This window comes from Monodon monoceros, unplaced genomic scaffold (genome assembly GCF_005190385.1).
Source record: "Monodon monoceros isolate NGI ecotype Baffin Bay Population unplaced genomic scaffold, NGI_Narwhal_1 Super_Scaffold_13, whole genome shotgun sequence".
NCBI classification, from domain to species: domain Eukaryota; kingdom Metazoa; phylum Chordata; class Mammalia; order Artiodactyla; family Monodontidae; genus Monodon; species Monodon monoceros.
In genome coordinates this window covers 44,430,099-44,442,043 of record NW_021703769.1, presented here as the reverse complement: position 1 = coordinate 44,442,043, position 11,945 = coordinate 44,430,099, and the positions used below count along the sequence as shown (strand labels likewise).

The following is an 11,945-nucleotide window of genomic DNA, read 5'->3' as shown; positions in this document are numbered from 1 at the left end:
CAGCAGGTCAGGATCCCTTTCTGACCTGAGTCCTGGGTCACCTCTCTGAGAGAAATGAGTTCAAGTGGGTGGGCCTGTCCACAGGGAGACAGAATCTAGAATGTGCCCCCCTCACATCACTGAAATCACACTACTATCCCAAGGAGTGGGTAGCTGTTAAACATTGTAAAGATCTTCTGAAAGCGAAATTGGGGTGTCAGCCAGAAGTGGGGGCACTCTGGAGTCACTCCATCGCAAACACTTTGGACCCGGCTGGCCAGGCGCCCTGCATTACCCTGGGCTCTCACTGCGACACCAGCACGCTGCCCGCCCGCCCGGAGTTGGGGCGCTGGCACCGCTCTTCCCCTGACTCTGCCCAGGGAGAGGGACGGGAGAGGTAGCCCCACACTGACCACCGTGCCATAACCGACTTTAATCCTCGGATATCTTAGTAGTAATGGCAGCGGAGGTTAGTGATACAACTAAAACCCAAACTAGTACTAGTACTAATAAGTACTCATCAATTTGAAATGACTAGCCCATCATTCTCAAAACCCGAGGGGTGAGGGGCTTCGAGGGAAGCGGAGCAAGTGGAAGGTCCCAGGCCCGGCTGGGGTTAGGACTGTGTGTGTGTGTGTGTGTGTGTGTGTAGGGGGCTGGGTTCCGAAGGAGGGCTGAGGGGAGAGCACAGAAGGAGGGGGTAGAGTTTCAGCGCGGGGAGGGGGGCGCCGGGGCGCAGTGACGGGAACCAATGAGCTGCCAACTCGCGCGTCTCCGGCGTGACTGCCTAGATTGACGTGGAGGACACGTCAAATTGATCCCCGCACTCCGCAGCCTCCCGGTCAGACGAATTTCTCCTAATCGGATGAAGTTCACCCTAGGCCTGGGGTCGCGGGCGTGGAGAGTGTCCTGGGAGCGGGCGGCGGCGGCGGCGGGCGGCGGCGCGCTCGGCAGCGGCTCACGGCGCTCTTCCAGCCCGCGGCCCGGCCGCCGCGGCTCTCGGCTCGCGCGCGCCCTCCCTCTATGCCTCTCCCGCGGCGGCGGCGCCCCAGCTCTCCCGGACCGCGCCGGGCCCAGCCCCGGCCGCCTCGGCGCCAGGCAGCCGGCCGGCCCGCGCGCCATGGGTAAGGGGAGGGCGGACGAGGCGGGGGGTGTCCCGGCGCCTCCCTTCCCTCGCGCCCTCGGTCCCTGGGAGACCAGGTCCCGGGTCCCGGACTGGCCGCGTTCTCCGCACGCCCCCAGCCCCGGGCGTGGGTGGGGGGCGCTCGGCGTGTCGCCGGAGGGGATGTCCCAAGTAGACGCGTCGGAAGTCGCGAAAGGGCACGGAGGGCTGAAGTGCGCGGCTCCCCCCTCCGTGGTCCCTGCGCGCGTGCCAACTCCCGGGACCGGACCGGGTCCGTTTGCTCGGATTCCGAGGACCCGCCGGTCACCTTCGGAGGTGCCCCGGGTGCAGCCCCTGTCCCTGCGCGGCCCCCCTCGGCTAACTCGCCGGTGTTCTTTCCCCTCCCCTCACTCTCGTCGGGCGCGTCCGCAGAGCAGACGTACGGCGAGGTGAACCAGCTGGGCGGCGTGTTCGTCAACGGCCGCCCCCTGCCCAACGCCATCCGCCTGCGCATCGTGGAGCTGGCGCAGCTGGGCATCCGACCCTGTGACATCAGCCGGCAGCTTCGCGTATCCCACGGCTGCGTGAGCAAAATCCTGGCGCGCTACAATGAGACGGGCTCCATCCTGCCCGGGGCCATTGGGGGCAGCAAACCCCGCGTCACTACCCCCAACGTGGTCAAGCACATCCGGGACTACAAGCAGGGCGACCCCGGCATCTTTGCCTGGGAGATCCGCGACCGGCTGCTAGCCGACGGCGTCTGCGACAAGTACAACGTGCCCTCTGTGAGTTCCATCAGCCGCATCCTGCGCAATAAGATTGGCAGCCTGGCGCAGCCCGGCCCGTACGAGGCGAGCAAGCAGCCGCCGCCGCAGCCGGCGCTGCCCTATAACCACATCTACCAGTATCCCTACCCCAGCCCCGTGTCGCCCACGGGCGCCAAGATGGGCAGCCACCACGGGGTCCCGGGCACAGCGGGCCACGTCAGCATTCCCCGTTCATGGCCCTCGGCTCACTCGGTCAGCAATATCCTGGGCATCCGGACGTTTATGGAGCAAACAGGTCAGTGGCGCCGGCCTTCTGTAGCCTTCCTGGAAGGGGCAGAAGTGGAGGGGGGCGAGGCATGCGGGTGAGGGGTCACTCTCGCGGGCCTCCTCCAACCGGTTTTGGCTCAGGGGAGGGCTCCGGGTTGGCCAGGGAGACTGAGGGTCCCGGGCCTTCTGTGGGAGTCCTCGGACATCTTGAACTTTTTATGACAAATATGGAAAATATTTCCCAAATAGAAGAGCAATCACCGACCACAAATTCGGAGGCTTGAAATTGCGCTTTTTCATTCTTGCAAAAAGTATGCAAACCCCTATCGCCAGATCTAAGCCAAACAAACCGCAAAGTCAATTCTGCGACCCTTTCTTAAGATCCCGATCTTTCGGGATCCCTCACCATTCCCCAAAGGGCTCTGTCCCTCCCAGGCCCAAAGGCTCTTTGAGTAAAAGGCGAAGGGACTGGCTGGCCGGTCTTGCTGTGTGGCCTGAATCTCCAGCAGGCCCCGTGGCCTGGCGGGTGACAGGCGCCTGCAGGCTGCAGCCATCCTCAGGGTGAAAGCTCCCACGGATTTGCCCTTTGCTTGCAATCTCTGGGTGTGGAGGGAAGGGACGGGGAGAGGGGGGAAGGTTAGGGGCAGTTTTGGTGAGGGGCTCGGAAGAATGGATGGGGGCCGGGACCGGGTCCGTAGTCTCTTTGCACTGTCCCCTGCCCCCAGCAGCCGGCCAGAGAGTGGCGTGTTCTTAGGTGCGCAGACTCAGACTCAGCGGGAGCATAAGAGGCAAAATTCACCGTAGCCCAAGAGACAGGAGGGGCGTCCAGAAAGAAACTGAAGGCTTAGCTCCAGCGGCTGTGGGCCGCGCCTCCAGGCCGTGCACAGGCTTCATTTCTCCTTGTGGCTCAAACCCAGCCTGGGCCGCAGGCTTGGGCCAAAGCTTCCCATGGAGCGTCCGGTGGGGAGCTAGCGGGGAGGTGACCTCTCCAGGCCTGAGCTCAGATCTGGAGCTTTCTCTTGGTTTTCTGCACACACACGTGTGCGAGGAGCAGACCTGTGCCGGCGACGCTCACGGGCGGCTGGGTTGATGCCTCTTTCTGGAGGCCCGGGATGTCTCTGGAGGGAGTTGTGAGTAGAAACGGCTTCCAGCCCTCCAGACGCTTATTGAGACATTGAGAAGCCCATATAGTTCTCTTGAGCCTGCTGTGGATTTGAACTCGGACCTTTCGGGGCACCGTCTCTGCAAAGTGGAAAAGCCGCCTGGGCGGAGGGTGCCCAGATCTGGCCGTCAGCCTCTCCCTGTCAGAAACTTCCTGTTTCGTGGGAAGCGGGTGGAGACCTGGGAGGAGCGAGGGGCAGGTCCCCAGCACCCTCCCTCTGCCCCGTTGGGAGCAACAGCGAAATCTGGGGTCCCCGCTGCCCTGAGCATCTGCCGCCGGGTGTTCAGAGGAGCCTGGGTCGTGCCTTCGGATCCGGGCTGGGCGCTTGTAGGCACGTGTTTAGATGTCCGGGCCGGAGGGCTGCCCGTGTGCCCAGCGCGGACTCAGATGCCTCTTCTAATCCTCCTGTGTCCCCGCAGGGGCCCTGGGGGGGAGCGAAGGCGCCGCCTACTCCCCGAAGATGGAAGACTGGGCCGGCGTGAACCGCACGGCCTTCCCCGCCAGCCCAGCCGTGAACGGGCTCGAGAAACCTGCCTTGGAGGCAGACATTAAATACACGCAGGTAACTGAGCGCGGGGAAGGAGGTGTCCTTAATCAGGGGAGAGGGAGAGGGAGGGGGGTAGGGAGAAAGAGAAGAGACCCCCTCCACCCCCAGGGGAGGCGAGTTGGGCTGAAGGTTGAGGTCTGGTCTGCGGGCATATTTCTCTCCTTTCCTAGGAGGGGATTGACTTGCCTTTTGCCAAGACACTTTTGCTAAAAAACCTGGGCCCCGTTAACACAAAAGGTTGAGGACTGACTCCCTTTCTGTAAGTCCCGGACGGTGAATATGATGACCCCCTTCACCTTCTGTTATTATTTCTAACAATTTGAGTGGACATCGCTTTGCCACAGTCCTTGCCAGGACAATTAGAGGCCAGACTTCGCATGGGGAATCATTGTGGGGACAGCAGGGAGAATGGGACTCCCCCCACCCCGGTAACTGCCGGTGCTGGAGAAGCCGGCGGGATTGCCCGCTGCCGACGGTCTGTCGCTCCCTCTCCCCGCAGTCGGCCTCCGGCCTCCCCGCGGTGGGCGGCTTCCTCCCGGCCTGCGCCTACCCGGCCTCCAACCAGCACGGTGTGTACAGCTCGCCGGCCGGCGGCTACCTCGCCCCGGGCCCGCCGTGGCCGCCGGCGCAAGGGCCCCCGCTGGCGCCCCCCGGGGCCGGCGTCACCGTACACGGCGGGGAGCTTGCCGCAGCCGTGACCTTCAAGCATCCCAGCCGAGAAGGTGAGGGGCGCGGGCCGGCGGGAGGGGTTCAGACGAATGCTGGAGGATTAGGAAGGGTGCAAAGGAGCAAAGGAGAGAGACAGACAGAGACAGAGACAGAGACAGGAGACAGAAGCTGGAGTGGGTACCGGCATAGATTCTTCCTCTGGGTTACACTTTAAGCCAGAGCAGATTAATTTCTAATAGGTATAAGCTGTGTCCCTAGAAAGGCAGGCAGAGATTGAGAGAGGCCCCAAGACTGTCCCCTAACTTGTATGGATTAAGAAGACCCCCTCTCTGGGTCTCATTTCTCTGTCCGTAGAAGGGTCTAGAAGGCACCCTCCAGGGGCACCTTCCTGTGGCCTGTGGAGCTGTACCTTCTGTGGAGGACCTGCTGTGGCACCTGAACCCCGCAGGTGGGGTTGGACCTGCCCTGGCCTGGACCCCTTCCACGCACTGCCCATCTCTTTCTTCCATGTCCGAGTTTTTTTTTTTTTTTTTTTTTTCCCAAGCAGGCCCTGTTTTCCCCTTGCATTCATCTTCTTCAACACATCCTTTGGGAGAGGAGACAGCATTTCAATCATGTGTCTCTAAGTCTAGACTCTTCTCCTCCTCCTCCATAAATCTGCTCTCTGATAAGCCAACTAACAGATTTGAGGTATTTAATTCATGGTCCACAGTGAGAGGGGCATCTTCTTACACTGACCTTTGGGTTCTAGTTTTTCCTGTAACTTGGGAAAAGCTCACCTGCCCTTGACTCTGCATTTTCCTCACGGTGAAAGGAATGACTGGATTTGCCAATTTCCAACCTGCCTGCTTTTAGGTTCCGAGCGCCAGGAATTTGCAACTTCAACTCTAGGAAAAGGCAGGAGTCACTCCGGGGTGGAGGTGGGGCCTCTCGGCCTCAGTAGCAAAGGTGGCTGAGCACGAACCTGGGGGCTGCGTGGGGCACAAGGATGTTCCAGATTCCCGAAGGGTCTTTGCAGCTGATCTGCCTTATACCCACCCAGGCAGAAGTGGGGGCAGGTGGCACTGGGTAGGCAGAGGAAAGGAGGGGCTTCCTCTTTGGTGATACCCAGGCAAAAACTTTATTTCCAAGTAGTTTCATTGAGACATAATAGCGTGATCTATGAAAGAGAGAGAGAGACAGAAAGAAAGTGAGAGAGAGAGAGGATTAAGATGCCAACATTAACAGTCAAGCGGAGGAACAAAAGTTAAAAATTTTTTTGTCACTTTTTTAGAGCACGAAAATTCTGGAATATCAATTTACAAATATTGAGACTTAGAACTCCTTCAAGCTTTAAATTTAATTTAAATAATAGGAAAATTCCACTTGTTCATTTACAGGAAAATCTAAGTAAAGGGAATTTTAAAAGTCGAGACTCAGAGCTCCTTCGATCTTTCCCTTTAAGGACAGATAAGGGGTCTTAGGGGAAGTGTTTTGCTCAGAGCCTTGTCCTCGGACTTGGACCTACTCGTTTTCTTGACACCTGAGGTTATCTGTTGAATTAGAAATTAAAATGGAATTTACCAAATTATACTCATTAGACTAATCGTTTAACTAAGCAGGTTAATTTGATTTAGAAAAGTGTATCCACAAATTTAAACGATTCCCCCTGGGCTGACCCCAAGTAGCAGGAAGACTTAGAAAAAGGACTCGCTATCTTCAGAGTGATGCGGTCCTTTCCTAACAGAGCCATTCTGTCCCAGGGTATTTCAAGCGCTACCTTAGAAACAAATTATGAAATGTAGGTAATAATCCAAAGGAGAAACACACAGTTCTGAGTTCTAGGCTAACTCTAGTTAATTTGATGGGCAGGGGGTACCCACTGGTGGTTAATTTTCTTTGGAAGATACTTTCCTTTCAGAAATACAGAGCCATTGAATGACACTGGCATTCCTGTCCATTTCACCATTATTTTCACTTCCTATTATGAAACATCCCACCCATTTCCAAAATCTGCAGCAGTAATTAGCTACATTCATTGTTAAATTAATAACAATGTTCTGATCCTGACAGTTCTTTAAAGATCCAAGTAAAGGGTCATCGAATAAATCAGGTCGATCATTGAAAATGATTTCTCCAGCTGCCATACAAATGTTTGTGTTTGAACAGGAACATATAAATAATGAGAATTGCATATCTACTTGGGTTACGGATTTTTACTCTTCTCATTGGCAGAGAAACGGAATTGAAAGATTGCCCCCACCCACAAGTGGTCTTTGAAAAATTACAAAGCAAAGTAATGTGAATCACTGCCTTTAATTTTCGAATCATTGCTTAAGAAATTATCTTCAAAGAAACCTATCCCATAAGACAATTTACTATCATTAATTGTTCATAAGAGTAGTAGGAATAGTGTCTATTGAACTTCTTCAGTAAGAAAAGTTTCTTTACTGAAAGCAGTTTAATATCACGATGGTTCAGTATAAAACAAATACTTCTGATCACCTAGTCCATACACGGACAATATACACATAATAATATATATTATATTTTGTATATGCATATACATATATTTCAATATGTCCTCCACATCAGGTGCAAATGAACATTATTATCCTAAGATAAGCTTAGATGTCAAATTATTCATTACAATTTATTAACTTTATCTTGGTAGAGGGTTGTGAGTCTGGGTTCCCTATTATTTAGGCAAGACCGTGTGATTTACATTTCCCCACGGTGAAAGGAAACTTTAATTCTTAAGGCCTGAGAGCATAGGAAAGTTCCACTTCATCTACAAGTGGAGGGGGGCCCGTGTTCTAGGAATTCCGACCCCTATCCAGACAAGACCATCTCCCTCCCCTTCCCCTTCCAGACAGGTGACAGACCCCATCAGGCATTCCCTCAAGACAAATGGTATTTACAGAGTGTTTTCAGAAACCTCAAAACCTCCCGGCTCTGAGGTCCCTCCCAGCCGGCTTTTGGAAAAACTAAAGATTTGAAAATCAAATTTATAAGATATTGCATAGGCTCAAAGAAGATGTGTCTTTTATATTTGTTAGAGATAACTCGCGGCTTGTTCCAGTCACCCCTGCTCCGGATTAGTTCTTGAAGGATCCTAAAACCGAACTTTGCCAGGAACACTAGGGCGCAAGCGTTGGCCTGAGAGCCCGCCGCCGCCAACCTCGGTCTCCTTTGACACAGCCTTGGGAGACCCCTTTCCAGGACTCCGCTTACATCTCCCCCATCCCCGCCCCGCCCCACCCCAGGGTCCAATATTTTTTAAAAAGCTTGTCCCCATTTCTGCCCATTAAGTTTAAATAGGCTTGCAGAGCGCCTAACGCCGGCCCGAGCCTTCGTGGGGGCCCCGCGACGTACCCACAACGTTGCCCAGATTCCTGCAGGTGGGAAAGGAGGGGCAGAGGGGTCCTATGGGGAGGGACTGGGGCGGGGGAAGAGTTACAAACGCAGCAGCAGGCTCGCCCCCATAGAGTGGAGTGAAATCTGTCTCTGGTCTCCCTGGTGTTTATTTTTCAGGAGTTCATTTTCTCGCCTGTCTCTCAGGCAACCGGCCCTTGGCTGAGAAACCTCCAACTCCGGAGTTGTTTTCTAAACAGGGCCTCACCTCCAAGTGTGTGTACTGGGTGGAATGAAAAGGTCTGAAAACCTCGTCGGCTGAGCGGCCACAACTGTGTTTAGGAAAGAGAGCTGAGAGGCAAGGGAGAGCGAGGGGTCGGTCCTGGAAAGGTCTCCAGACCCCTTCGCCACCTCTGCGAAACCAGATGTGCGCGCGCGCGTCCCTGGCGCAGAGGTGTGGGCCCGGCTCCGCGCGGCCCCGGGGCCGTGCGCCAGAGCCGGGGCGAGGGCAGCTGCAGGAGGAAACAGCCGGGAGCTCCCCCTCACCCCAAACTGAGACGCCTCCAAGCTCCCCCTTTAAAGGAGGACGTGTGGAGGAGAAAAGAAAGTTGAAAATAGGCGCTTTTAGGTATAAATAAGCCTGTGCTTTCCAGCGCAGGAGAAGCCGAGGGGCCGGGCGTCGGGAAAGGGAAAAACAGGGGTTGCACAATCGTGGCGTCAATTTTCTGGCTTCCAGTAGCAAAACTTGGGCCCCTTCCCAAAACCCTAAATAATAGAGCAACTCGCTGAATGCTGCCTAATATGGCAAGTCCACTGTCACTAAATCCGGAGGCCCACAGGCCCCAGGACGTGCTGTGCCCACAGTGATGAGCGCATCTGGATCCCCGGGCCGCGGGGGCAGAACGAAGTCTGCCGCCCGCCTAACGCGCGACCGCCTCCCACGTCGGGGGTGATCCTGGCCACCCTGGGCCCTCCCCGCGGGGCATTTTGGTGACCCACCCCCACTCGATTCCCCCCCGGCCCATCACGGGCCCTGAGCTGCTTTGAGGACCGTGACCTGACGCGCTGGCAGCCTCTTGGGCCGGTGCGCCAGCTGGGTCTGGCGTGGGTGGGGGCTCGGGAGGCGGGGTGCGCGGATCTCAGCTCCCCGCTCCCTCCCCGGTCTGCGATCGGACCACAGCCCCGCCCGTGGCCGCCTGGCTCTGCAGCGCCTCCCTGCGCCCAGCGCCCGCTTTACTGAGCGGCGCGGGGCCCGCGGCGCGGGGCGTCTGCAGGCGGGCCCTGCGCGGAGAGCCGCGACCCAGGCTGGGAGGGCGAGAGGCTTCCGCGGGGCCGCGAAGGGTGGGTGCCGAGGGCTCCGGGGAGCGCGGTCTCGCTGCCTCCTTGCAACCCCGAGATGTGGAGCGCGCGCTGCCCCTTCTCCCCGGGACCCTGCGCTGTCGGCCGTGTTCCCGGGTATCGCGGTCCCCGGGTCTCCCGCTCTGCGCAGCTCCCGGCAGTGACCCCACGCCGTGTGCTTCCTCCCGCAGTGGCCGACCGGAAGCCGCCCAGCCCCGGCGGCAAGGCCCCCGACGGCCTCGGGAGCTTACACGGACTGCCCGTCCCGGCCTCGACCTCCTAGGGCCGCGCGTCCGTGAGCCGAGCCCAAGCCCGAGCCCGGAGGCGGCGGCGGAGCGGCGGGCGCAGTGGGGCGCGGACCCGAGGACTCGCCGCGGCCGAAGTGCCCATCAGCCCCGGCCTCGCCCGGCCCCGCGCCCGGCAGCCGCGCTTCCTCCATCGGCCGGGGTTTTCGGCTTCTCTGAACTTTGGCTTCAGACTGTTGCATCTTCGTCGCCGCGACCTTTGCTCTGACGTGGCCTCCCTCGTCCAGCGGGCCTCCAGCGTCTTTTCCTAGTTCTCCCCGGGCTGTTTGGCGCCGCCCCTCCCTCCCTTTCTCTCCCTTCCCCTCTCTCCCTCTTTCCCGCTCTGCCTCGCTTCCCTTCTTCCTCCCTTTCTTCCCTCCTTCCTCCTGAGCCTCCTTTCCTTCCCCACCTTCGCCCTCTTCATTTTCCTCTCTATCTCGCTTCCTTTCCTCCCTCCGTCTCCCCGTCTACGTGGGCTCCCTTTCCTGTGGTCCAGCCGGGTCCGCCGTCTTCTCTCCTTGGCCTTTACAAGTCACGACTCTGCCTCTCCTTATTGGCACTGCCCGGACCCTCACCCCCTTGCCGAGAGCACCAGACCAGTCTCCATGACAGGCCCTCCTCTCTTTAGCCTCCACCCCATCCGGGGGCCCCAGCCCTCACCGAGGGGCTCCAACCTGGGAAATGGAGAAGCCACAGTTTTTATTTCATATTTTTATAACCATGAACCCAGACAAAACCTTGGTGAACTGTCCCTTCTTCTCCCCCCCCCCAAGGATATTATCAGGAAATATTCTTCTTTGGATGTTTTCTCAGTGCCCAGCGGCTGGGCTTCTCTTTGCTTCCTCTGAGATGATGTCACCCCAAAGAAGACTGGGGTAGGAGTAGGGGCACTGGGGCCACTGTGTTTTCTGTAGTTAGAAAACCATGCGTGCCCTGGGGGTGCCCCCTCCTACCCCTCCACACCCAACAGGAGGGAATCTGGCATATGGCAGACGCATCAGCACTGTTTTTTGGTGCTCAGGGGTCAGCACATGTGTTAATTTAAACGACAAACTGCTTCCGGGTACAAAGGTGCAATCTGGCTTCTGGCTTGCAAAGGGATGGGGGTCAGGAAAATCCAGAAAGTGTCTTCTAGAGCAGGACACAAGCTCCGTTCACTGCTCCCAAGTTCAGGAGCACTGGTGGCAGGACCCTGGACATAAAACTTCAATCTCTGTAGTCAGAAAAATGTCACTGGTGAGAGTCTGACATCACCTGTTAACCATGGCTACCTTTGAATAAAGGAAAGCATCTGTATGTGTGCTTTGTAAGGGTAAGCAAGTCTGTGTCCAGACTGGAGTGTTGTATAGGTATGTCTCAATGACTTAGCCCCTGGGTTTCCAGCATAAACACTATTGAGAGGGAATTGTTCTGGGACTTCCCTGGCAGTCCAGTGGTTAAGATCCCATGCTTCCAACGCAGGGGGCACGGGTTCGATCCCTGGTTGGGGGAACTAAGATCCTGCAAAGAGGGATTTGTTTTATTGGTTTACTCCTTAACACTTTGTAACCCAGGTTGAGGTGGAAGAGAAAATGAGAGGGGAGGAACATTTTCAGGGATGGTCCCTGGAAACTCGAGGTAGAGAGACAGAATGCAGAAACCATCCTAAAATGAAGTTAATTCTTAGAGAGAAAAAATGGGCAGAAGGCAGTGAGGAACAATGGAGGACTTTCCCAGAACATTTTTTAACATTCTAAAGCTAAAGAAAACGATCACAGGCTACCAAATAACCTAGGGATTTCTCACTACAGAGGAGTCTCTGGCTACTTGTTTTGTTTTTCCTCCCACTGTTTGCTTTTCTAAAACTGAGAGCAGAGATTTTCGAATTGAAGATTTTGCTTGTAAGTGGAGCTGTCGGCTTGGAGGGAACCGGTGGGGGAATTATTCTCATTGCATCTCACTGCAATAGTACCTGCTGGAGGCATTCATCAAAACTAATGAAAAGAATACCTGCTTCTTTTCATATAGAGGCTTTTCTTCCCAGGTCTTCAAAGTCTCTGCTTATACAAAACGTTCCATTTTATAAACAGGAATATTGAGGGTTAGAGACCTAGTTTATTTCTCTGGACCACATACAGCAAGCTTTGGATCACAGGGTTTGGACATGGAAACTGGGTGATACCATCTCATTAGAGAGCCAGGATTGGGGCTCAGACTTTGAGCCTGGGGTCCTCAGCCTTCTGTGCCAGCATTTCCTGCAGAGAGGCTGCCCATAATGATAACAGGAATAAAGTATTTAGATGAGCTTGACGTGCTCAGTCGTCCACAGCATCTCACACATCCATCCTTGCTGCCTGGAGGACTGGCTGGCTTGGGCCAGGAAGAAAGCACCTCACCTTTTCGGAAGAAATGAGAAGAATCCATCTCTCATTGCTGTCATCCTTTTTTTCTCTGCCATTGTTGTGCTCTGTGTATGGGCTGACTGGGATCAGGGGTGAGAAGAGCTGGAAAATGCAGT

General features: G+C 56.0%; 1 protein-coding gene across 1 annotated transcript; it reads left to right on the top strand.

Annotated features, from left to right (window-relative positions):
- The first annotated feature begins 844 nt into the window (after window positions 1-844).
- On the top strand, window positions 845-9,447 carry PAX1 (paired box 1). The gene is made up of 5 exons (XM_029221921.1): window positions 845-1,103; window positions 1,514-2,143; window positions 3,697-3,839; window positions 4,324-4,546; window positions 9,356-9,447. The coding sequence occupies exons 1-5, from the start codon at window positions 845-847 to the stop codon at window positions 9,445-9,447; spliced, it is 1,347 nt and encodes a 448-aa protein (XP_029077754.1).
- The last annotated feature ends 2,498 nt before the right edge of the window (window positions 9,448-11,945 follow it).

What these genes read in the sequence shown, in the direction of transcription:
- PAX1 (XM_029221921.1), top strand. Translation starts at nt 845, where the DNA reads ATGAAGTTCACCCTAGGCCTGGGGTCGCGGGCGTGGAGAGTGTCCTGG. An exon ending in GACGTTTATGGAGCAAACAG is followed by an intron (nt 2,144 to 3,696) that starts GTCAGTGGCGCC and finishes GTGTCCCCGCAG; the next exon opens with GGGCCCTGGGGGGGAGCGAA. An exon ending in CAAGCATCCCAGCCGAGAAG is followed by an intron (nt 4,547 to 9,355) that starts GTGAGGGGCGCG and finishes TTCCTCCCGCAG; the next exon opens with TGGCCGACCGGAAGCCGCCC.